The 23,383-nt window shown below is 32.6% G+C and overlaps 2 protein-coding genes across 3 annotated transcripts; both read right to left on the bottom strand.

Moving 5' to 3' along the window:
- Window positions 1–970: 970 nt before the first annotated feature.
- On the bottom strand, window positions 971–4,693 carry LOC111800154 (putative transcription factor KAN2). Its single transcript, XM_087125869.1, has 6 exons — window positions 3,792–4,693; window positions 3,250–3,326; window positions 2,407–2,449; window positions 2,106–2,310; window positions 1,702–1,765; window positions 971–1,158 (listed from the first exon to the last, which is right to left on the bottom strand). The coding sequence occupies exons 1-6, from the start codon at window positions 4,405–4,407 to the stop codon at window positions 1,033–1,035; spliced, it is 1,131 nt and encodes a 376-aa protein (XP_086981995.1). The 5' UTR covers window positions 4,408–4,693; the 3' UTR covers window positions 971–1,032.
- Window positions 4,694–11,240: 6,547 nt separating this feature from the next.
- Window positions 11,241–19,627, bottom strand: LOC111800796 (lysine-specific demethylase JMJ13). 2 transcript variants are annotated; one of them, XR_002816023.2, is made up of 12 exons: window positions 19,146–19,627; window positions 17,623–18,010; window positions 16,094–16,250; window positions 15,802–16,021; window positions 15,431–15,484; window positions 15,268–15,347; window positions 14,812–15,089; window positions 14,315–14,710; window positions 13,608–14,035; window positions 13,239–13,478; window positions 12,130–12,856; window positions 11,241–11,734 (listed from the first exon to the last, which is right to left on the bottom strand). XR_002816023.2 is itself a non-coding variant. In XM_023684649.2 (11 exons), the coding sequence occupies exons 2-11, from the start codon at window positions 17,933–17,935 to the stop codon at window positions 12,491–12,493; spliced, it is 2,532 nt and encodes an 843-aa protein (XP_023540417.1). In that variant the 5' UTR covers window positions 17,936–18,010; window positions 19,146–19,627; the 3' UTR covers window positions 11,992–12,490. The 2 variants fall into 2 exon arrangements, 1 of the variants encoding a protein (XP_023540417.1); XM_023684649.2 differs by lacking the exon at window positions 11,241–11,734 and having other exon boundaries at window positions 11,992–12,856.
- Between the last annotated feature and the right edge of the window lie 3,756 nt (window positions 19,628–23,383).

Genomic DNA, 23,383 nt, shown 5'->3' with positions numbered 1-23,383 from the left:
ATATCTTTCTAACGGTTCTCGATCGATGAGAATTTGAAGTCTCCCGACTTCAGTGGACACCCAGTTAAAAAAATTTCTATCTTACAGTAGTATGAATAGTATTATAAATTTTCTCGTACCTAGCCAGATGTATAAGAAATTGACGTCTCTCAATTCTAATGGAAACCCTGTTGAAAAATTCGTCTATATTGCATAATATGGAATGATCCATGGTAGTACTAGAAGTTTTGACGTACATATCCAGACACCGGTGAATGAGAAATTGAAATCTCTCGATTTCAACAAAAACCTGTTGAGCAATCTGTCAATACTCTATAATATAGAAGACACTACTCTAATTTATTGTCAATCAGGTCAGTTTCTTATAAGAATGATGCACAGTAGTACTAGAAATTTTCTCGTACATATCCAATGTACACCGGTGAACGAGATTGAAATCAATCTCCCGATTTAACAAAAACCCTATTGAGAAATCTGTGTATATCGTATAGTATAGAAGATACTATCGTTTATCGTCACGCTCGTTTTCTCACACCTTTCTCCAACCATAATGCATGCATGACAAAAGTGGAATGGCCAAAGATATTAAAAATTGTTCTTTAAATGCAAAGAGATTTTCATTACAATTACCAATGTTTCTTCTCTCTCTCCTCCTCCTCTTCTCTCTCTACCTAAGGGAATATAATTTTTTTAATTATCTAATAATAATAATAATAATAGCTAAGTTAGCTAAGCTTGATGGCAAAAAAAAAAAAAAAAAAAAAAAAACATGTTTTTTTTTTTTTTTTTTTTTCTCTCACCGTTTTCTACTTTTGATTGCTTTCTGTCTTTCTTGTCTCCCTTTGTCTTTGTCTTTTTCCTCTCTCTTTTTTTGCTTTTCCTTTTTCTTCCCCTTTGTTTTTCACTTTCTTTTTTTTTTTTTTTTTTTTCCCATTTCTCATAAATTATTAATCAATTACGACCCAAAAAAGAGAAAAATAAAATAAAATTATGATTTTTTTTATATATATTTTTACATTTTTTTGAATAATTTCAAATCGATCGTCCTAACGTGAACTCCAAATTTGGCTTTTCGGGACTTGTTCCAGCTGAAAGATTTGTCAATGAGCTTCCATCTGATGTTCTTTCGTGGCTCGAACATTTGGCTTCCAAATAATTCTAATAGAAAATAAACAAAAATAATTAGAAAAAAAATAATTTTTATTTTTTAGTTTGTGGACTGTGCAATTGGTGGGAATCAAAGGACATTTGATTCAGGGAATAATCGAGTACTATTATCATTGAAAATATGGAAGAAAAAAAAAAAAAAAAAAACTAAAGGGTTTGCTTTTGTACAACTATACCAAAAGCTTGCAAAAACGATCAAAATTCAAGTACATTTTACCATTCCTCGAAAATCATTTCGTTCTATTTGTGTCGTAGAAGAACGACGCTACAACCTAAACCTGTTTGATGATGATTTCGTTCATTTCGGGACAATTTTTTTGTTTGTTTTCTAGAACATTGTTAATAAATTAAGATGGGTAATGAAAAGTTTCGATTTTTAATGCATAAATCTCCGTTAGGATGAATTATAACAAATGGGTCGGGTTTAATTTTGCTAAATTATGAGTAAATTTCATTATAAAGAAGAAAAAAGCTTCAAAAAAAGGCTATTTTTTATTTTTGGAATAAAAAAAAAAAAAAAAAAAACAAAAGTACCTGATCATGCTGAGAGGGTTGGTTTTCAAAGGAATGATTTTTTGTGCCTTGGAGCAAAGCTTCTCTGCCACAAAAATAATAATAATAAATAAATAAATTATATTAAAAAAAAGAAAAAGAAAAAAAAAACATTATCTTTAAATAAAATTTTGAAAAAATTCAATTGAAAAAGCTTTGAGAATTAATAAAGGGTTGAAAGAGTCTTTTTTGCACTAAAATTCTCGTTGTTTTTTTTACATCAAAAGCGTTTTTCTTTTCTGTAACTTTACGACTACGAAACGAATGTATTGGAAAAAAACCCTATTCTTAACTTTTCTCGTACTTCCAACAGTAAAATCGTCAATCAAATTCTTCTAACCCTTCAAATAATTTCTCGAGAAGGTGGAGAAGGAATTGTGATTTACCTCGAAGAATTGCTCCATAGAGAATAGAAGTCCTTATGAGGATGATGATGATCTTGTTCGTCTCCAACGGTTTGTCGATATCCATGCTCATCATCAGTAGTTGGAACACTCGACCTAATTCTCGACGACTTCTCATTTTCATACGTTATGTCTTCATTTGTCGTATCTCCAGATGACCCATTTTGATCGTAAACATCGGAATTCCCTACATTCAAATCATAACCAAATCTCATATCAATTCCAAAACTTAAACTCATAACTTACAATCTCGGAAGAAATTGTTAAATTTAATAGTTTTTACCAGAAGAAGCCGCTCTGTCAGTGGTCTTCACAGTTCTATACATCTGCAAAAAGAAGAGATTAAGTTTGAGAAAGGATAGTCTTTTCGTACTTTGTCGGACCTCTATCAAAATTCTATTTACTTTTCTCTCTCGATCTCGAAAACCCATTTCGCATATAACGATTACAAACCACCGAGCTCATTTATTGTCAGTATCGCTTAAAAACAACATCAAGTTCACTGAAATCAACTAGAGTATAGCTCAACTGACTAATATCAACAAACTGAAAGATTAGAGATTCGAATACTCCAACAGTAAAACGAAGGGAATAGATACGAGTAGTACGAGAAATTCACGAGCGTATTAAAAAATTATATTCTTTTCTTAATTTTTCTCAAATTTTTTTTTTTTTTTTTTTTTTTTTTTTGAATCTCTCTCTTACTTTGGTGTATGGTTCAATATCCTAAGCGAAAAAAGCTGTTGATTAGGTTGCAGAAAAGAGCAGAAAAAGCCCATAACAGATCTAATGAGACCCCAAAAAAAATAAAGGAAGTAAGTATTGCAGCACAGTCCCTTATCTCTGCAACTTATTTATTAAGCCCCTTGAAGTTTGAGATATTATTAATTAACACCCCAAGACTCTCTTATAATTACTTTTAGGGTTTTGTTTTTTCAAGTACAATAATGCAGAACTTGTTGATAATCTTACCAGCTTGTCACCTACCACAGCTTACTGCTAATTATTTCAACGTTGTTTGTTGGAAAAAAACACACTCCAAGAACATATGAATCTAAGGAGATTGACTTTCTTTGTTGTTTTTTTTTTTAAAACCATTTTTTTAGAGAGAGAAAGAGATTGATACCTGCAAATGGGACTTGACATGAGCCAAGGTGAGATCTTTGACATCCATAAGCTCAAGAACTGATTTTGGTGTTGCTCCTATTGATCAAATCCCACATCGGAAAAATTAGAAAAGTGTTTCCAATACAAAACGAGGAAAATAGTTGACAGATTAAAAGATTAAAAATTGGGTTTTTTCAATCTCATCTTCTACAAGCCTAAGCAAGCGATTTTTTTTTTTTTTAAATTTTTAGAGAGAGAGAGAGGAGTGAAAATTTGCAAATTTTTAGTGAGAGAGTGAAGAATGAAAAAAATAAAATATGGGTTTGTTTAATCTCATCTCCAACGTAGAGAAATTGGAAGAAAAAACTTAGATTGGAATGAAATTTGCAAGCTTTTTAGAGAGAGAAAGAGAGAGAGGAGAGAGAAGAATGGGAAAAAAATTGATTTTTAAAATATGGGTTTGTTCAATCTCATCTCTTAAAGCCAAAGCAAGAGAGATTGAAGAAAAATTGAGAGAAAAATAAAAGAAAATTTAGAGAGAGAGAGAGAGGTTTTGCTCACTTTCATGGCCACCCAAAAGCTTAACAGCATGAACAAAACGAGCATGTAGAGTGGTGGTCCACCGCATTCTCGGCGCTCGGACGTTCCGTTTAGTCGGAAACCTCCCCAAGAACCTTGATCGATGGGCGGTGTTATAATTAAACTGACCGCCACCGCCACCGTTACCACCGCCACCAAATATCGGGTACGAAAAGGACGAGGAAGAGGAAGAAGAAGGAGAGTTTTGATAAACCGGAATTCCCCTAATGGGTCTCAAGAATCCAAGCCCTTGATGGTGAAGATCATGGAGATGGCGGTGGAAGAGCCCACCGGTTCCAGCGCCGCCACCATTCGCAGCGGTAGCCGCGGTGGGGAAATGGCGGTGGAGGAAATCGGAAGAGGAATTAGGGTTAGAAAGAAGAGGAGAAGGGTCAAAATTAGAAGAAGAAGAAGAAGAAGGATTAGTAGAAGGCAATTTATTGTTCCAAGAGACCAAATCTAAAGGGTTTTGAGAAGGCATAGAAGAAATGGGATGTTGCCTTCTCCAGCCGCCATTGGAAGAGGGCTTTGAATTTGTTGAGGAATTTGGAGGGCTTATTTGAAGAGACAAATCTGGTTGAGCTGGAAAAAGCTCCATTTTTTCTTCTTCTTCTTCTTCTTCCTCCTCTCCTTCTTCTTAAACCTAAGATTTTGGATGAGAGAGAGAGAGAGAGATGATGAGAGAGAATGAGATTTCTGGCTTTGTTTGGAGATGGGGTTTGATCAAATTTAAGAAAGTAGTTGCACAAATTTTAGAGAGAGAGAGAGATAGAGAGAGGGAGAGAGGGAGAGAGAGAGAGAGATGGAGAGAGAGATAGAGAGATGGAGAGAGAGATAGAGAGATGGAGAGAGAGATAGAGAGAGAGATAGAGAGAGGGAGAGAGGGAGAGAGAGAGAGATAGAGAGAGAGATGGAGAGAGAGATAGAGAGATGGAGAGAGAGATAGAGAGAGAGATAGAGAGAGAGAGATAGAGAGATGGAGAGAGAGATAGAGAGAGAGATAGAGAGAGAGAGAGAGAGAGATGGAGAGAGAGAGAGAGATAGAGAGATGGAGAGAGAGAGAGAGAGAGAGAGAGAGAGAGAGAGAGAGAGGAGAGAGAGAGAAGGTAATATGAAGTGAATGGTTGTTTCTTTTGTGTGAAGTATATGTGAGAAAATGACACTTGAGAGGACTGTAGAGAGAGAGAGAGGGAGAGAGAAAGTTTTTTTTTATAAATAATTTTAATAAAATTTATTTAATTTTGCTTTTTGTGGATGAGGGCAGAAATGAGAAAAAGAGAAAAAATAAAATAAATAAATAAATAAATAAATAAAAAAGCAAATAAGTTTAGGGACTTGATTCCTTTTTACTTCACCTTTTACTTTTAAAAAAAATTAAAAAAAATAAAATTTATCCTTTTTTATTTTACTTTTTAAGAAGAAAAAGGAAAATAATTAAACATTTATTTTTTCTTTTTCTTTTATTTATTTATTTATTTATTTCTCTCTCAATTCAAAAGGAATTCAAGTCTTCAACTTTTCTTAGGGTTAAGACTTTGTTTCTCAATTTTTGTTCCATTTTTTTCAATACCCAAATTATTAAAACTTTCACTTTTTTATTTTTTTATACCTAAAAATTTATATTTCTTGGAATTATTTTGAAATATAATCTCTTTTTTATGTTGTAATTACCAAAATGCCCCTGACTTTTATTTTAAAACATTTTAAATAATATACGACAATTATTCTTAATTTAAACTCACTAAAGATGATCATAACTTTGTGTAGTTTTTTTTTTCAAAACCCGAATAATTAAAAGTTTCACTTTTTTACTTAAAAATTTCTAATTCTTGGAATTAATTTAAAAACTAACCCATTTGTCATGTCGTAATTACCAAAATGCCCCTGACTTTTATTTTAATGTTGAAAATTATAAACAATATACGACAATTATTCCGAATTTAAACTCACTAAAGATGGTTAGATCATCATAATTTTTTGGGTAGCTTTTTTCAAAACCCAAATAATTAAAGTTTCACTATTTAACCTAAAAATTTCTAATTCTTGGAATTTAATTTAAAAACTTACCCATTTTTCGTGGTGTAATTACCAAAATGCCCATGAATTTTATTTTAATATCGAAAAAGAGTTCACTTTTATTTCGACCGATCACAATTCGAACTTTCTAACCTATAGAAAAGATCGTTTATAATCCAACTCGTGATTGTTTGCAATTAAGGGTTTTATTATTAATATTTTAATTTGGGTTATCTAAAATTATGATATTTCTAAAGGGCCCCAAACCCTACAAAAATAAATAAATAAATAAATAAAATTGATTGTTTAAAAATAGAAAGTTTTGAAAAATCCCAATAAAAATTTCCCCAATTTGGTTTAGGGTTAGATCTTTAAAAAAATGTAAGATTATGGGAAGTAAAGATGGTGAAATGATACATCAAAATCAGCAAAATTCCCAAATTCTTAAAATTTCAAAACCCTAATTTGATGAAATTGGGAAAAAGGAAGGCCTATGGTTAGGGTTAGGGTTAGGGTTAGGGTTAGGGTTAGGGTTAGGGTTCTTGCTTATTTCCAAAACAAGTAAAAGTTGGTTTCCCTCTTTGTTTATACATTCAACTCATCATTGATCTTCTTAGGCTTCAAAAATGGGAGATTTTGTTGTTTGTTTTGGAAATATAGCCTCCTTTTATTACACCCACATTACTTTTTAATTAACTTTCTAAGGACTTCATTTAATCAATTTAGGAAGTTTTCCTTTTATGATCCCTATTTCAACTATAATTTAGAAACTAAATCTTGTTTTGACTTCATTAATTTGTTGCTAATTAATTGATAGTTTTTTTCCGTTGATATTGACCCGAGAAAAGAAATGGTAGGTACAGTTTGGTCCGTGAATGACCCACCACCCTGTAAAAGCTTTTACTGATAGTCATTTGTTCCTACTTGAAAAAAAATCAAAAGGGTCCGTTATTAATGGAATTCCCGAGAGAAACCCTGAAAAAGTTATTGATATGAACCAAAGCATCAATCATGGAGTATAAACTTTCGTGGGTTCTCATTTGCTTAAGGTTATATTTACATAGTGGCTAATTAGGGTCATAAAGTATGAAGGTGACTCGTGAAAGGTCAAGGGTTCTCATTTTGAGACTATATAAAACCATGTACAGTCAAAAGAGTTCTCTCTTTAGTCAATGACTAAGTTTCCTTGCAATTCTATGTGGCATGTTTTAGAATCATAGAAGCTTGACATAATCAATCTTACTGGTAAAGTGATTTGAATCTCAAACAATTGTTCTTGCAATCATTTGGAATGAAATCAAATTGGTCGAGACTTTTTGCATTAGTACACTAAAATGGTTCACGTACCCAGGTGCTTACGAGGGTTCTTATGTGTTCGAGTGTCAAAAAAAAGTAATTAAAAAAAGTTAATTTATGAAGTGGTTAAATAATTATTGCAAAGTAACCAAAAATTTTAGTGAAATGATTGGTGAACCAATAAAATATTTTGATGGTGAAAAGTTGGGGACTTTTTACCATTGATTTAGCTTTCATTAGGGCTTCCTATAAAAATAAAAATAAAAATAAAATTATTAAGCATAAACTTTTTGCATTTTGGTCCTTCATTCTTTTCTTTATTTTCTTTTTTCCCCATAATTTGAGGACCCACCCCCTCCCATTTATTCCATAAATAAATAAATAAATAAATAATCTTTTAATTAAAATAATAATAATAATAATTAGGTAGGTTTCCTTCTTGTGGGCATCAAATTGTTGGACTATATTAATTACTCCAAATTAAATCTATATTTTCATGTAATTTGAGTAATGGGTCATTGTATATATATATATAAAGCAAATACCATATAATATAATTCATTTAAATTTATTAATATGTTTACTTTAGTTATTAAATGTCGGGTTTATACGAGTTAGGTTCAGAAAATCTTTTCGACCCATCTGAAATTTCGAGTTGATTAGATTAGTGACCCGAACAATCCAAATAAAGCTCCCAACCTAACCCTCAATTTTCGGGTCGGGTCGGGTCGGGTTGAGTTAGTAATTTAGGGTTTGTTGAATCCTACCTTGGATATAGTGAATCTAGAGGTCAACTAAACTTTGACCCTTCCTCTTAATTTATATATATTTATTTAAATTTATTATTATTGTTATCAAACATTCGAACTCAATTGTTTACGTCAAAGGTTCGAGAGAGGAACTCTATTTAAATGGGCATTCCAGACTATTCCCACAAATTAATACGGGTCTTTATCCTGATTCACATGCTTCGTAGGAAAAAGAAGAAGAGGTCACCCAACACGGGTACTTCTAAACTTCAAAATGTCATCGATTCATTCATGTACTTCTCTTTACACTGGTGTCACATGCCCACCAGCTTCTGTCCTTGTTCGTCCTCGAACCATATCTTACCGGGAGAGGTATCGTTTTAGGGTTTCTAGAGAGACATGGAGGCATAAAAGAAAATAATTAAAAAATAATAATTATTATTATGAAATAATCTTGGGAGCGATCAATGCGGAGATGGAATATGATTAAATTAAAATTATAATTATTAAAGACAAATGAACGTTCCATTTGTTTATTATTATTATTTACTAATTTTACCAAATGTCAACCATTCCTCGAAATTCTTCATTACCATTTAATTAATACCAAAATTTTATTTATTTATTTATTTATTTATTATTTATATATTATTGAATTTTGTTTATATTGGGATCATTTAAATTTATTTTCTATAATAAAAATATATATGAAAACTTTAATACATTAGCATAAAATTTTCGGGTTATTCTAAAAAATTACCGTACAAATTATTAAAAATTTATTTTTAAAATTTGTCGATGAATAATTAATTAAAAAAAATGTATATATAATTGTATCATTAAAAAAAATGTATTTTTAACATTAACAAGCGGGATTCAATCAATTTAACCTTAAAGGAAATTCATGAATAAATTAAATTTATAAAATTTTTATTTATTTGAATTCTGATTAATTCCGGGCGATTAGTTTTTTCAAACACTCTACTTCTTACTTTTTTTTTTTATTTACTCTCGATTTTTTAAAACAAATTAATCTTATCAGTTTGAGCAACGTGCATTTCTGACCTAATAATAATAATAATATAAAGTAATTAAAGTGGTAAAAATAAGACAAAAAAGAAAATAAAAAAATATATAGTAGTTTAGAAGAAGTGGGTGTGAAGAGGAAATTTAAAACATTAAATAAAACATTGATTTGGTTTGGTGTAATGTAATATTTGGGAAGAAGTGAAAAAGAGGGAAGAAGTCAAAGGGAGAATCTCACATTAATACCTAATTTCCATCATTTCTCCAAATCAATGTTTTTTTAATTTCTTTCCCAATTTTGCATTCATACCTTGTTTTATGGGATTTGGTCACACATTTCATTCAAATACATACCTAACCTCCTCCCTACACTCATAATTTATCAACAATATTTTTTAATCTGTTCTTTACGTATCGTTTTAAGAACTACTTTTGTTTTTCAAAATTATTATTTCAATAATTCATTCATAAATGATTGGTCGTACTTCTAAAATTTCATGAGTATCTTTGAATATGGTACTACGATAAAGGTATTTTTGAACTTTTAAAAAAAAATTGAAAGGCATTAACAAAACTTATTAAAGTGTAAGAGTATTTTTAAAACAAAGTGCTAATAATTTTAATAAAAAACTAACCGTAATATTTTTTTAAAAAAAATTATTAAATTATTATAAAAATATTTAATATTCAAATATAAGGTTTGTTAAATTAAATTAAATTTGTCAACCACAAAAAAAAAAAAAAAAAAACGAGATTTAGTCTTTTTTTTTTTTTTTTTTTTTTTCTTTTTTTTTTTTTAATTACATAAATATGAAATATTAAAAAAAAAAAAAAAAGAGGAGTACCAGATTGGGAGACTGAGAATGTGAAATAATATTTTAATTAATTGAGTAATGGGTTTTTGGAAGATAAATCCGTTTATATTGGTGAGAATAATTAATGGTCACGTGATGCAATTAATTTTATGCAACAAAAGAATGCGATGGATTGGAGTCTTCACTTTCTTAAATACCCAATTAACTAACCCTTTTCTTTTCCTAATTAATTAATTAATTAATTTATTATTATTTAATAATTATTTAGTAATTTTTGGGATTGAGTCATGCATAAGCACAAGGGTCAATACAAATTTGTCTTCTCTTTTGTACGAAATCAAACATCCACACTATCCCATAATGTAATGTTGGATCCAAATAACTATTGGATTTTTTAAATAAAAAATTAATTTCTTTGTTTTCTACCCACAAACTTAATTGTAGTATTCCAATTATACTTAAGAATTTTCAAGGTTGTGATTCATTTTGTACAATGATATGATATCTCATGAAGACGGAAAATGTTAAAAGAGGGAGGATTAGATATCCGTTAGATTACAAAACTAATCATATCTCATCAATTTTAACCTTAATTGTGGATCAGTTAGGTTTGTGAAGTATTTTAAACAAGAAAGAGTCGATCCTTTTGGCATGAACAAACCTTGTCATTGTCAATTTCAATGGATTCCAATTGATATTGGCATCGATTCAACCAATTTTGTACGTTTGGTTCTCACGAAATTCCATTTCGGCAGGAATTTTAAAATTTTCATAAACCTATACGATGGTGGTTTGGATGCCAATTTCTACCAAAATCCAACACGATCCCACGTACACTAAATCCAAAAGGGAGAGGAGAGAGAGAGAGAGAATTGGAATAAATATTGAGCTTTTTGCTTTAATGGGCTTCGTGCAATTTTGGGCTTCGAAATGCAAGATTGAAGACGGCCCAACTTTCCTCTGGAGTGTTAGCTAGAAATGGGAGGGTTCAAACAAAGGTGGAAAAATGATAACAGTAAAAGTACACTGAATTATTTGAGAGGGGAAAGGGAAATAAAAGAACTTTTAAAGGCATCAGAGCTGGTAGGATGATCAGAATTATAAAAAGAAAATTCCTTCGTTTTTTTTTTTTTGGCGTTTATCCAATCAAAGGTGGTGATAGTTGGCGATGTGATAGAATGGCCAACATTTTAAGCAAATAAAGTAAGATAACAAAAAACAAAGACAAAAGATGAAACATTTTGAATCTTTTGCAAAGACTTATGGTGCCAAAAGCTAAAACCTCAAATTACGTATCCAATAAATCTACGACGGGAAAGTGAAGAGAATAAATTAATTAGTGAAAGATACACACGCAATATCTTTTTGAAAAGAAACCATTACAGATTTGTCTTTTTTCTTTTTCTGTTTCCTTTTCCTTTTCTCTAAATAAATCAGACCTCATTTAAAACTTGTCAAATCCATGTATAATAGATTTAAATTGGAAACTCCAAATTTATATATATATACATCAAGGAACACAAACCTAATCAACGAAGACTAGAAGAATGTGATTAGTAGTTTACCCACCCAATTCAATTCAATTCAATTCAGGAGAAACTACATTATACTGAACAGATATTATAGGGCGTTATTATCAAGAGACAACAAATTCAAATAGTGGACTAACTCCAAGACAGTGGTGGCGGTTGTTAACATAACCCAACACTCGTATAATTGGGGACTGATGACCTATTTTCAAGGCAAGAAAAGGTTCCTTTCTAATTCTAAAAATTCTGGTTTCATACCATCCCACCGTTCAAACCATCGATATATTCTCTTTTTATCTTTAGGGGGAAAAAAAGGTTGGAAATGATTGGGAGTGGGGGATAGTTTTGTCCCACGCAACCAATCATCCATCCCCCGAACAGAATAAAATAATATGACCAATTCATTCACTCAGATAATGTCCTTTACCTGGGATTGATTGGGAGCAGCGCTTTGCCTTTTGCCCCCACAAGAATATGAGACCCCAATTGTCTCTCTGCATCCATTGACAATGGTTAATATTCTTCACATTCTTAAACCAATTCAAATGGATTAAGGAAAGAACAAAAGCAATTCTCCTCAGAAAGAAAACCTACTGTTGTTCTGTGTCTACATTCTATGTGTTGCCTACACGTGACAACAAAGAAGAAACTTCTTTGCATTTTATTCGAGTAGTCCAAGGTACATGTACCCGTTGCTAGAGAAAAGAATAAAGAACGTGAAAATGGAAGCAGCGAAGAACTATGAATCATCTTCTTTTTTTTTTCTTTTTTTTTTTTTCTTTTTTTTTTTGAAATGAAGTACGTGGGAATCCCCACTTACCTCACAAAAATGGAGGTGAGGATAAGGAAAAAAATTTAACTGGACGTCAAATTTGACTAAACCATCTACCTGCTTAAAGCAGAGCAGCTGCTGCAGCAAAGGTTGTTCCCAGGACGGCGGATAAATGGCTCTGTACCGACTTGGGTTACCTTCAAGAATCATCATCATCACCACCCGTGTGTGCAAATGGCCTCGATTTTTTAAGGCCTGCACAAAGAATGTTAAAATGTTGCTTCCTAGACGTTAAATTTTGTATCACTGCTCCCAGAAGATTAATCATCAAATTCATCTATGGCGTCTTCCTTCGTGTGTTGTTAGAACCCCCCATTAGTGAAGAATAAGATTAGCTATGTCAGGCTCTATCATATGCTGCTGTACAGAAATAGAGGCAAGGCCCAGCGCAGCCCAGCCTCAGGCCCATTGTGATGCATTAAACTATTGGTTCATCCGGCCCCAAGAATGTTGGGCCTCTGATTTTGAGACGCTTTGACCCAATCTCCATAGAGGGAGGTAGCCGTTTGGGCTTTTTCATAATCTCATGCTGAAACCTTTCCCTCCTGTGATTGTCGAGTTCATAGACGCGCTGTCTATTTACTAGTTTCTCGTCGATGAATCTCTTGTACTTCGCAGAGATGGGTGTGGTCCCTTTGCTAGATTTACCGATCGCATCACTTGCAGAGTCTTTATGCGTAGGGTAGAATTTACAACGTGATTTGTCAGTTCCACGACAATCCCTTGGCGTTAGTTGCTCAGAATTCCCATTTGTTTGGAGTCTCTTCAATCTTTTGCGGCCATCCTGCAATAATGATGAGCATATCCCAAATTTAAGAGCTGAAACTTTTAGTGCAACTATGGCGACAGGAAAGCAAGTTAATCAAGTAGATCTTGGCAATAATAGTAAGAGATATTTCATTATTTTCAAGTATTTTCTAAAGAATGCATGATGTTCAATAATTAACGCCTTTTTGTACACAAAAAGCTAAAATATTCAAAGCATATAAAAAAATTTAAGACCCCAAAGATAAGAGACAAAAAGTACATTTCCAGTTAGCGCAAGTTTAGAGAAATCGTCATAAATTAATTTTCAGGAAACACACGCAAACAAACCCTAATTTCTCACCTTTAAGCTCGAATTTCAGGACAAATCAGTTATGACATTACAAAACGGCTAACAGTACCTGGCCAGCAAAATGCTTTAAAGATGTGGCATCGCTCCCTGTCTTTTTATCTAGCTTCAGAGGGCGACGCTTAACCCTAAAAATTTCTGCATCAGAATCATCACTTTCTTGTTCTAATACTGTGGTGATCTCCAATGCACGTATGTTGCCCGGAGATGTACTCGAGCAATTGTTAGGCGATGATTCAAGTGCACAGACAGAAATTTCTGAGGACTGCTCAAAACTTGAATTTCTTTGTACCTGTTAGAGCAAATTATATCAACCATTATTCTTTAATACTTCATAACTGGCTATTCTAAACAAGAACTCACTGTGATGTAAACTATGATTTAGAAAAATGGATAAGTTGAGCTCGAAATCAGATCTTACATGGCTAGTTGTGGACAATGATTCATTGTAGTCTACAACTGAACAAAGAGTTGATGCTTCACAAGAGAGAGAAGGATCTGATGGTTCAGGTCTATGGTTTTCGGTGATACAACTTAGAGTAGGTTGGCTACAGGAAACACCCTCATTTTCTCCCAAGCGACAAAGAGAAGCAGCAGCAGTAGTAAATTCAGAATTCAACTGCACTTCTATCTTGCAATAAGGAGTGTATCCATCCACATCAGCTCGTTTAAATGAATTTAACATAGGATAAGAATATAATTCTTCATCATTATAAGTTTGTCCATGAATCTCATCCAATGTTCCACATTCCTGCTCAAATTTTTTAGCTGCAGATTCCATTTCTAAAATATCCTCACACAAGAAGAGTGTACGGTTGCTACCACATGAGAAGTTCAGAGATTTGATATCTGGTTCGGAAATCAAGTAATCAGTAACAACCAAAAGCATAAATCATAAAACGTGTTCTATAACATTACACATGGAAAATGAATTAACTAGTAATTTAAACTACGATTCTCCCGAAAGAAAATACTTTCTGCAATTAACTCGTGATTCAACAGATGAACACAGCCGAAGGCAAGGAAGAAAAAATATTTGTGATGCATCCTTGATAATACCAGTGATTTCTAAATTCAACATGATATTGGCACAAAAATAAATTAAATCAGCAAGTGAGATGAGCATACCATGACGAAGACACACTGGATGTCCAGAACAACTGCAGTTAATATATGATATATAGCAGTCACGTTTGCATAAGCTGCAAAGGATGGTTCCATGGCAATTTGGTGAAATGCCAGTGCACGTTCTCGATTTCATCAAAGCCCATCGAGCACGATGCTGGAAGCGAATCATACGTACAAAAGAAGTCTTAACAGAATAATGAGAGTCTAACTCTACAGACGCATAATGTTGGTCCTCAAATTCTGAATTTGTGTAGAGAAGCATTGCTTCTTTACATAGAAGCTCTTCATGAGGAATTAGAGGCATCCTGTTTAGAAGAGCATACCGCTGGCTGGCAACAGCTCCCAAAGGGAACCAATCACCCATTGCAAAGTTTACTGCTTCACCACAATTGAAGCCTGTGCGTTTTAAGGGAGGGGGGAAATTAAAAGGACAACAAATATTCAGCAATCATAATAACTCAAAAAAAAAAAAAAAAACATAGTCTAGAATTACCGACCATGACTAAATCCAGCATGATATGCTCTGGGGAAGGTAATTACATACTCCCCAGGTTGCTGGACAGCTTTGTATACAGGCACCTCATGATCCAACAAAATATTTGGTGGAAACAACGTTGTTTTCCCCAGAAGAACATCAAATGCTCCATCCTCTCCACCAGTGGATAAGATATCGCTAGTGTATACATGCTCCCTGACCACATTTTCAAACAGCAAAGCTGCTTGACCAGGAATGCCATACCAAGTTTTAGATGCCCCACAATGATGATAATTAATACTGCAAGAAGTAAATAATTAACTTGGTGAAGGACTAGCATGAGATAGAAGGTGTCACTTCATAAGCTCAAAACTATCAACATAAACCGAAAGGGTGCCAAATAAAAACTGACAAAAACCTTATAATATAGGCCAAAAATGTCTATCTTTTCCTAAAATGATAAAATAAAAACACCTACCTGTATAGATAATGATCTTCCACATGCCAAGCAAACATACTGAACAGCATTCCAATATAAAGCATGGGGTCCGTGACTCCCTGTTATAGGTACCAAAAAATATTCATTAGAGCATGAAGTGCTGGCATCTGATGATGCGTGATACATAAAGCAACCACCCTACCGGTATTGGAGTTTCCAGAAGGCGCAATATGGACTTGGGTAGCCGTGAAAGATTCTGGAACATAATGCAATACACAAGAATAAGCTGACGTTTTAGAAAACAAACAAATCAACATCTTAAAATGTCACTTCTAAGTTCTAAGACGTGAAATTCTTGGTTGACTATTATTATTTTCTTATAAAAAGAATATTGCTGAAGTTCATAGTAAAGTGCAGAAGCATGCAATTCCTTTTCCAAATATGGTCTACAAAAATATGGGTACTCAAAAGCTAACGAGCATAACAAACATATAATTACAATGTACGCATTTTTCATTCTTAATCTGTTAAGCTTCCCTTTTCCATTTAGCTCACATAAAGAAAGAGAAAAACCTTTAAATTCCATTTACTTGTCCCAAGCTCATCAGTTGGAGAAGATGAAAAGGCACTACCATCAACATCGCAAGCATATTCAACACTTTCTGTCTTCCCACTAGCAATTTCACGCCAAAATTCCTTTTCCAAATATGAGGCAGGTAGACATCCAGAACTACTATATCTACGAGCATATATCTTGTTCGCAATTTTTTCATAATCGCGAAATGTATAGTTCCTAAAATGACAGGTTACAAATTCAGTACCAGAGATATGATCCAAATTTCATTTGTACACAAAAAATGCTCACCTGCCACTCATGTAGAAGGTAACCTGATCATCAGTATTCCATTCAGCAAAGCGAAAAGGTTGTACTCTCGTTGTAAACCTGAACCCTGGTTTCTCCTTCATTAATACAGCCCCGGCAGGAACAGAAGCAGCCAGTGGCGAGACAATCTTGCATATGCCTGAAAGTTAAAGTTTAGTTACCAAAAGCAATATCAGTCGCATTTCCACCAACACAACGAACGGCAGAACCCCAAAAGATGATATTGTGCTAGGAAGGATTGACAAAAAGAAAATGATATCTAGAATGTGCAAACAGTTGAAACAAAAATTCATTAGTCTATTTGTCATTGATTTGGGATTGGCATCAAGTCTAGCTCTCTCGTAAGAATTCTTCCAATTAATATAATTGCATCATATCAAAAAAGAACTAAATACTTACCGATAAATATCTCCTAAATTGCTTGATGTTTATTGGAAATAATAACAAAAGAATGTGTACATGTTATATTATACATATTTATTTACTTCCAAATTTATTATTGGTTACAGAAATTCTCAGCAGAAACCATGAGTTAAGCAGTGAAAACCAACTTGGTGTAATACAAATGCGCCAGTTGCTAGAAAACCAACTTCCACAAAGAAAAGTTCAACCACATTAGACATAACTTAAAATTCAACTTACCAATAAAAGAAAATTATATCCTAATATGTAAGGATGGAGATTCAATTGTGTGTAAACTAGCCTAAATATTTGCATAACCAACAAAGTCAACGAACTTTGCAGCATCCACAGAAGACTTAGCAAATCATTGAGCAATAAAACCAAAGATGCCAACAAAAAGAATCCATGTGAAACACTATAATGGTGAGGGTGTCTCCCAGAGGTTCTTTTTACCTTCTTATACTTTCCTTTCTAAAGAACAAGAACAGAGTTGCTTAAATGCCCATAAACAATCGCACTAACAAAGCCCCTCATGAATGAACTTTTTTCTTCCATTTTCTTTTCTAGTAAGTGTCAAATTGCAATTTGAAAAGCATTCTGACATAATGAGATGAGATAGTGCCGGCATAAATAAACCTCATGACATTTCAATGAATACTTTTGTCCATTCCAAACGACAAAAACCTGCTTAGATCTTACAATACCCAATTGCTTACTGACCATATTAAGTTATTCACACCATCAATTCTAAGAAGACAGAATGTCCCTTTTTTTTTAACTTCTGTCGTTGCATGAAAAAATCTTTTGGTTGTGTATCATCAATTACATACAAATCTCAACCAGCTATATTCAATAGTGTGCGAATTGCGATCCAATTTTAAAATAGTACTTTTTTTTCCCAAACCAAGTAGTGCGTTCCATTTTTCCATTAAAAATAGTAGAAGAGACATCATTTCATCACACAAAACCAGAAGACAACATATTTTTCCATGAAAATATGTGCATGCACGATAAAGTGAGACTTAAAGATCAAATCAACTTATAAACCAAATCAAATACGATAACAGGTAAGGCATTTACAATCCAGGGGGTGGAAGCAAGTATCTCACCGTATTTTGAGGCTTCTGGAGCTATCTTTTGCAAATAGATCAAAGGATCCTCAAACTCCTTCTTTGACGGAGAATATACAGGGCATTCTGGAATCTTCTCGGTCCACTCTAAATCATCGTATTCAAACTTATCTACTCTCCTTTTCGAAAAGACATCCCTCTCATTTGACATGCCACTTGATCGAGAAAAAGTTTCTGAATTGCCACCAAGTAATCTCACACCACATGGAGCTGAAGCCCTTAAAGCATCACCTCCACTTCTATTCATCATTTTCTTGACAGCTGCAGTTTTGTTGGTAGCTTCACAATTCATTAGCTGAAGCCTCTTGCGCTACAGAACATCTAACCCATTTCTGTCCTCTCCCGATGTGCAAATTCTTCCCTCCACCTGTCAAAAGCCAACGTATCACGTTCAGTTATCATCATATAGGAAAATGTAAGTTTAATGAACGAGTAACAGTAACGTACAAGCTCTTCTCTATCTATCAAAACCTTGAAATTGAATGAAATTTGTATTAATTTAAGGAAGTAGCCAGGTTAAAATTTAAAATAGTATCAGCTAAGCAATTTCAAAGCAAAGGAACTCCTGTAAAATAAAATTCACCAGGCATCAAATTACCACATGAAAACGACGGCAATGCATCTGATCACATTCCAATGCATGCAAACTAGATTGCTACAAATAGGAATACGGATCATAAACCCCAGGCGATCAACCTACTCTACTCCTATGTGGTTTATCTTTGACATAGGGATATCAGGTAGACACCGGGTAATAACGAGTTAATGATACTATGAAAGTCAAAGAACCGTATCTAGGTCGCGGTAACACTATTCATATCCCTCAACAGAATTTCATCGCCGAGCAGTATATATCAATAATCTTAAAGAAGAATATAGCATGGTCCTAAAACTCGAATAAGCCGGAAATTTCCAATATCCGCCATAATTACACAAATAACTAGTCGCCGTATCTATTGGCTGACAAATTGAAACTGATACAACCAATAAAAGTCTCTTGAAATTACCAAGTCAAATCATACACATCAACGAACGTGTAACAATAACCAAGGATTTTAGGATAAATAGCGACGATGAGGAAAATGGAGATTTAGACCAATCACTATATGGGGAAGAAAAGATTAAAGCTAAAATAACTAAAATAAGTCAACGGAAACGGAAACGGTATTACAGCAAACTTCTTGGCACAAATCCAACGACGAATTCTCCAATCATACAAATTCGACGACTAGAAATCAACTCTTTGACCTCGTAAAAAACAGAGAGGACAGAGGAAAACAAATAACAAAAATATATTTAGAAAACTACATAAATGATGCAAAACGAGAACAATGTACTAGATCTGAAAAGTAAAACAGAAAGAGATAACTTCGTCAAAGTTCAAACCGAAAATAAAATAATTTAATATTCCACAACAAAAAAAAAAAAAAAAAAAAAAAAAAAAAAAAAAAAAAAACTACAAGAACAATAAATCAAACAAACAAAAAAATCAAAATGCGTACTATCTCATCACGGAGCTGCGTCTTCTACCTTCACGCCTCCGTCTCCGTTCACTTCACCGAAACAGCACAACCGCAGAACGAAAAAAAAAAAACAATACAATAACAAACACAAACCGGAAATCCAGAAACCGAAACCCTAGATCACAATCCAGGCAGGAGCAGTCAAGTGCGAGGGAGAAAGGAGGAGGAGGCGGACCACATTCTCGAAAGAGGCGAAGAACCAGAAGAAGGAGAGTCAGATTCAGAGATCCAGAGGCTCCGGAGTGGAATCGAAGGAAAGCGACAAGAACACGCAAGCGGCAATAAAGTAAGAATCTCTAAGGCGGAAGACGGCGGTGGTTGGAGAACGTCGAGGACTTTTCCGGCAAGAGGAAAAGGAGATTCACCGGCGAGAGAGAGAGAAACTGGAGGGAGAGAACAGTAGAAAATGAAAAGAGAGGAGAAAAGGGAGCGAAAGGCGTAGAAAACAGAAAAAAGTTGCTAGAACAGGATAATTTATACTTTTATACCTCAAGAATATTAAAACGCTTTAATGAGTAAATGTAAAACTAACCCACCCAATCAGTTTTCTTTTTCTTATTATTATTTATTTATTTATTATTATTATTATTATTATTATTATTATTATTAAAAATATATATTCGAGGATAGCAGTTGTTGTTAGGTGGTTCAACCAAACGCCCGAAAAGCCGAAACGCGTTTTTCTCCGTCCGATTTTCTGTTACCTACCGTTGATGTTTTTACCTTTTTACCCCTCCAGGACTGTTTTATTTATTATTAATTTCTTTTGTACCTCTCCTAGTGTTTTATGAAATTAATATGAGTTGAAAACTAATTTGAATTTATAGTTAATTTCAAAAAATAATTTTTATATATCTATATTTTTTTTAATGTCATAATTTTTTATTATTATTTATTTTGTATATATTGAAATGGAATCTTTTAGGTTTGAAGATAAATAAATAGTTATTTTATAAATTTTTATTTTATAATTTGGTAGAAAAAGATAGAAAAGTTTTTTTTTTTTTTTTTGATATGATAAATGCAAAAAATTTGTCGTAATTTACAATTTTTTTTTTTTTTTTTTTTTTTTTTTTTTGTAAATGGTCACATTTGTTTATAAGATTTTGATAAAATTACCAGTTTACCTCTGAGTTTCGAATTTTATTTTTAATTAGACCATAAATTACAAAATATTAGATTTTTATTCTAAATTTTAAATTAGAAATAATACGATATATGATAATTAAGAAAAAGTTACACGTGAATCAAACATGTATTATAGCACTTTATTATTATTAAAATATAGTTGGAAAATTATAACATTTTTATTATAATTTATGAAGTTTATGACATTAAAAAGAAATCGAGGACCACCTTACATATATGGTTTGGATTATAAAATAAAAAATATTAATCGTGTTTAAAAAATACTAAAAAAAACTTTTAATGGTTTCAAATAATATCTTAAATATTAAAAAAAATGATAAAACAAAATTATGTTTATTTGAGAAAGAAAACATTAGTATTTTATTTTTAAAAAATTATTTCAAATGAATTGAAATATATAATAAAATTATTCCCAAAAACTATAAAAATAACTGAATAAAGGGTAAAATAGTCAATTCACATGCGGTATAATCGAAGAGTTTGTGTCGGATGAAAGAAAGAGAGAAGAAAAGGATTTATTCTTTTCCCCCCGTATGAATGAGCCATTTAAATAGAAAAAAATATATATATATATACATATGGGTCCATCCCCACCGTCCAAACATATCCAATCTGAACGGTCCAGATGTAATCCCACAAGGGGGGCATAAAATCCCACGTGAGTGTTTACGAAAGTTGAAACGGCCCACCCGCAGAGGATTCGTTTTCACCCACCTTCATAAGTTCGTTATATATGCTTACGTAACAAAGTCCAATTTTCTCCACCTTTTTCCGCTACTTTCCTCGTAGATTTCGGGGGTAATATAGACTTTTCAGAAGCGCTTTCCGTAAAGCTCGTGAGGTTCTCGAAACACACGTAGGCGCGTGAGTGAGTGACAGAGCATAACGTGGCGTAGCAGCTGAACCTATTGAACACGTGGCAGAAGAATAAGGGGTGATTGGAGATTGATTATGAATTACTGTGCGCGGTGGGTGCCAGAAGAAATTAGCTGGCAGTTTATCGGAGTCGCCCACCGGATGACCGGTTCCACCGGGGCAACTTTACCCGTCGGGAATAACGAAGCCAACTGCCTCTACTGGTATTCGGTAACCTCTCTTTCTTTCTTTAATCCCCATTGGTTGGCTTGTGGCATTGTTACTTGGAAGTTGACCTAATGATTATTACTTAATTAATTAATTAATTTTCTTTTTTTTTTTTGTTCTCTTTTTGGTCTCCTGCCGTCCTAAATTCCGCTCCTATTGACTTAGTAAAATTCAACGTTTGACTTTCACCTTTATTAATGTCAAAATATCAATTATTAAAAATAATTTAGGATATTAAACTATTTATGTATTTAAAATTATAGTTTTTGTAGTTTCAAATTATTATTATAAGTTTGTAACTATATCATGAATTATTAGCTTAAAAAATTAATAAATAAATTATGTTTTTTCTTTTAATTTGAGAAATAGAGATGAGATTTGTCTTGGTTGACGGACCCAATCGCGTGAAAGTAAGAAAATAATAGTACTCGCGCAATCGACAGTACACGTGTGAAGCTCATATTTTCTAGCAACAGAAGGGCGAGTAGATAAAGAAATAAGGAAAAGCGCGTGGGTAACGGAAGCAATAACTGCCAAAGGAGCAGGGGTTCTGAATTGACGAAAAAGCCAAGCAAATGGTACGAAATCACATGAAGACCCTTCGGAACATTTCGGGGGCGAAGCGGATAAACTGGGGAGTCCCAAATGTCCTTATTATTATTATTATTTTAATAAATAATAAATTTTGTGGGTGGGACCCACGTCCGTTTTTGGCTTTTGCTTGAAGGCTGAAGCTGAATCCCCATTTGGTATTATTTTTTGGGGGTTAAATTAAATTTTCCTTTTTATATAAAAATAATAATTTCACATCAAAAATAGGCTTTAAATTATTTTGGTATTTAACCTTATATTAAAACTTGAGGGTGAGTCGAGTTGGTGACCTAAATGTTTCGAGTAGATTTCACAATCCAACCCTCTATTGTTAGGTTGAGTCGGGTCAGATTGAGCTGAGTTGGATTGGTGACTTAAATGTTTCGAATAGAGTTTACAATATAACCATCCTTTGTTAGACCGAGCGGTGAGTGGTTAACTTTTTAAAAAATCATATTTATTTAGAATATATGTCATATTACTAACTAAAATCTCAACTGAAATATCAAACATTTATTATTATTAATCTATACAAATATTTTTTTTGTAGTATCTATATGAATATGTTTTAGGGCATGTGGTTACATTGAGTTGGGTGCCACTCTCTCTAAGTAATGCAATTAATTATTAAGCAATAATTAAACACTCTAATTAATCCATAATGGAATTCCATTTATTGGCGAGTCCTCTAATTAGAACTCTATTTATTATTATAATTTATTGTTTTTTTTAGTTAATTTTTAGTCGGAGTGATCGTGATTTCAGTTGGACAGGTTGAGACGTTTTGTCAAGACCCAATAAAATTGTTCGAATTGTTTTGAATTGAGTTGGTTCGTTGTTACGTGTAAAATACTATTTTATTTATTTTTAAATTTTCAATTTAAAAAATACGCAAAAAAAAAAACTTTAATAATAAAGAAATCTCGAGTTTTGTTTATTAATTAAGATACAATATTTCAGTACTATCCACTTCTTAAAAAGTTAGAAAACCGTCATTTTCCTTTTAGCTTGAACATCAACATCGTTCGATTTTTCGTTTATATATCAATACGTGAAAATGACGTTGCACTTTTTTATTGTATAATTAAATACTGAAAAGTTATTCTATAAACAACAGAAATGGCATGAATTTAAATTATTCCCGACAAAGAAAAAAATAAATTTAAATTGGCAAACAAAAAAGAATTGTCATTATCTTTCCCACAATTAGTGAACATATATCAACTAAAATATTATATACAAAATTAAAAAAAAAAATCTATTTTATTTATTTTTTAATTTGGGGTCGGTATTATTTTTAAAATTTTAGGTCCATAAATTTTAAAAAAATATTTAAAACATCTAAATTTTTTTAATTTTCTGCTTAATATATTATTAATTATATTTTCTTTTTA

This window comes from Cucurbita pepo, chromosome 8 (genome assembly GCF_057944985.1).
Source record: "Cucurbita pepo subsp. pepo isolate OVF chromosome 8, ASM5794498v1, whole genome shotgun sequence".
In the NCBI taxonomy this organism is placed as follows: domain Eukaryota; kingdom Viridiplantae; phylum Streptophyta; class Magnoliopsida; order Cucurbitales; family Cucurbitaceae; genus Cucurbita; species Cucurbita pepo.
This window is presented reverse-complemented; position numbering and strand designations above follow the sequence as displayed.

What these genes read in the sequence shown, in the direction of transcription:
- LOC111800154 (XM_087125869.1), bottom strand. Translation starts at nt 4,407, where the DNA reads ATGGAGCTTTTTCCAGCTCAACCAGATTTGTCTCTTCAAATAAGCCCT. An exon ending in CTATGGAGCAATTCTTCGAG is followed by an intron (nt 1,766 to 2,105) that starts GTAAATCACAAT and finishes TTTTTGTGGCAG; the next exon opens with AGAAGCTTTGCTCCAAGGCA. An exon ending in AACCCTCTCAGCATGATCAG is followed by an intron (nt 1,159 to 1,701) that starts GTACTTTTGTTT and finishes ATTTTCTATTAG; the next exon opens with AATTATTTGGAAGCCAAATG.
- LOC111800796 (XM_023684649.2), bottom strand. Translation starts at nt 17,935, where the DNA reads ATGAATTGTGAAGCTACCAACAAAACTGCAGCTGTCAAGAAAATGATG. An exon ending in TCCAGTGTGTCTTCGTCATG is followed by an intron (nt 14,036 to 14,314) that starts GTATGCTCATCT and finishes TTTCCGAACCAG; the next exon opens with ATATCAAATCTCTGAACTTC. An exon ending in TAAAGCATTTTGCTGGCCAG is followed by an intron (nt 12,857 to 13,238) that starts GTACTGTTAGCC and finishes TCATTATTGCAG; the next exon opens with GATGGCCGCAAAAGATTGAA.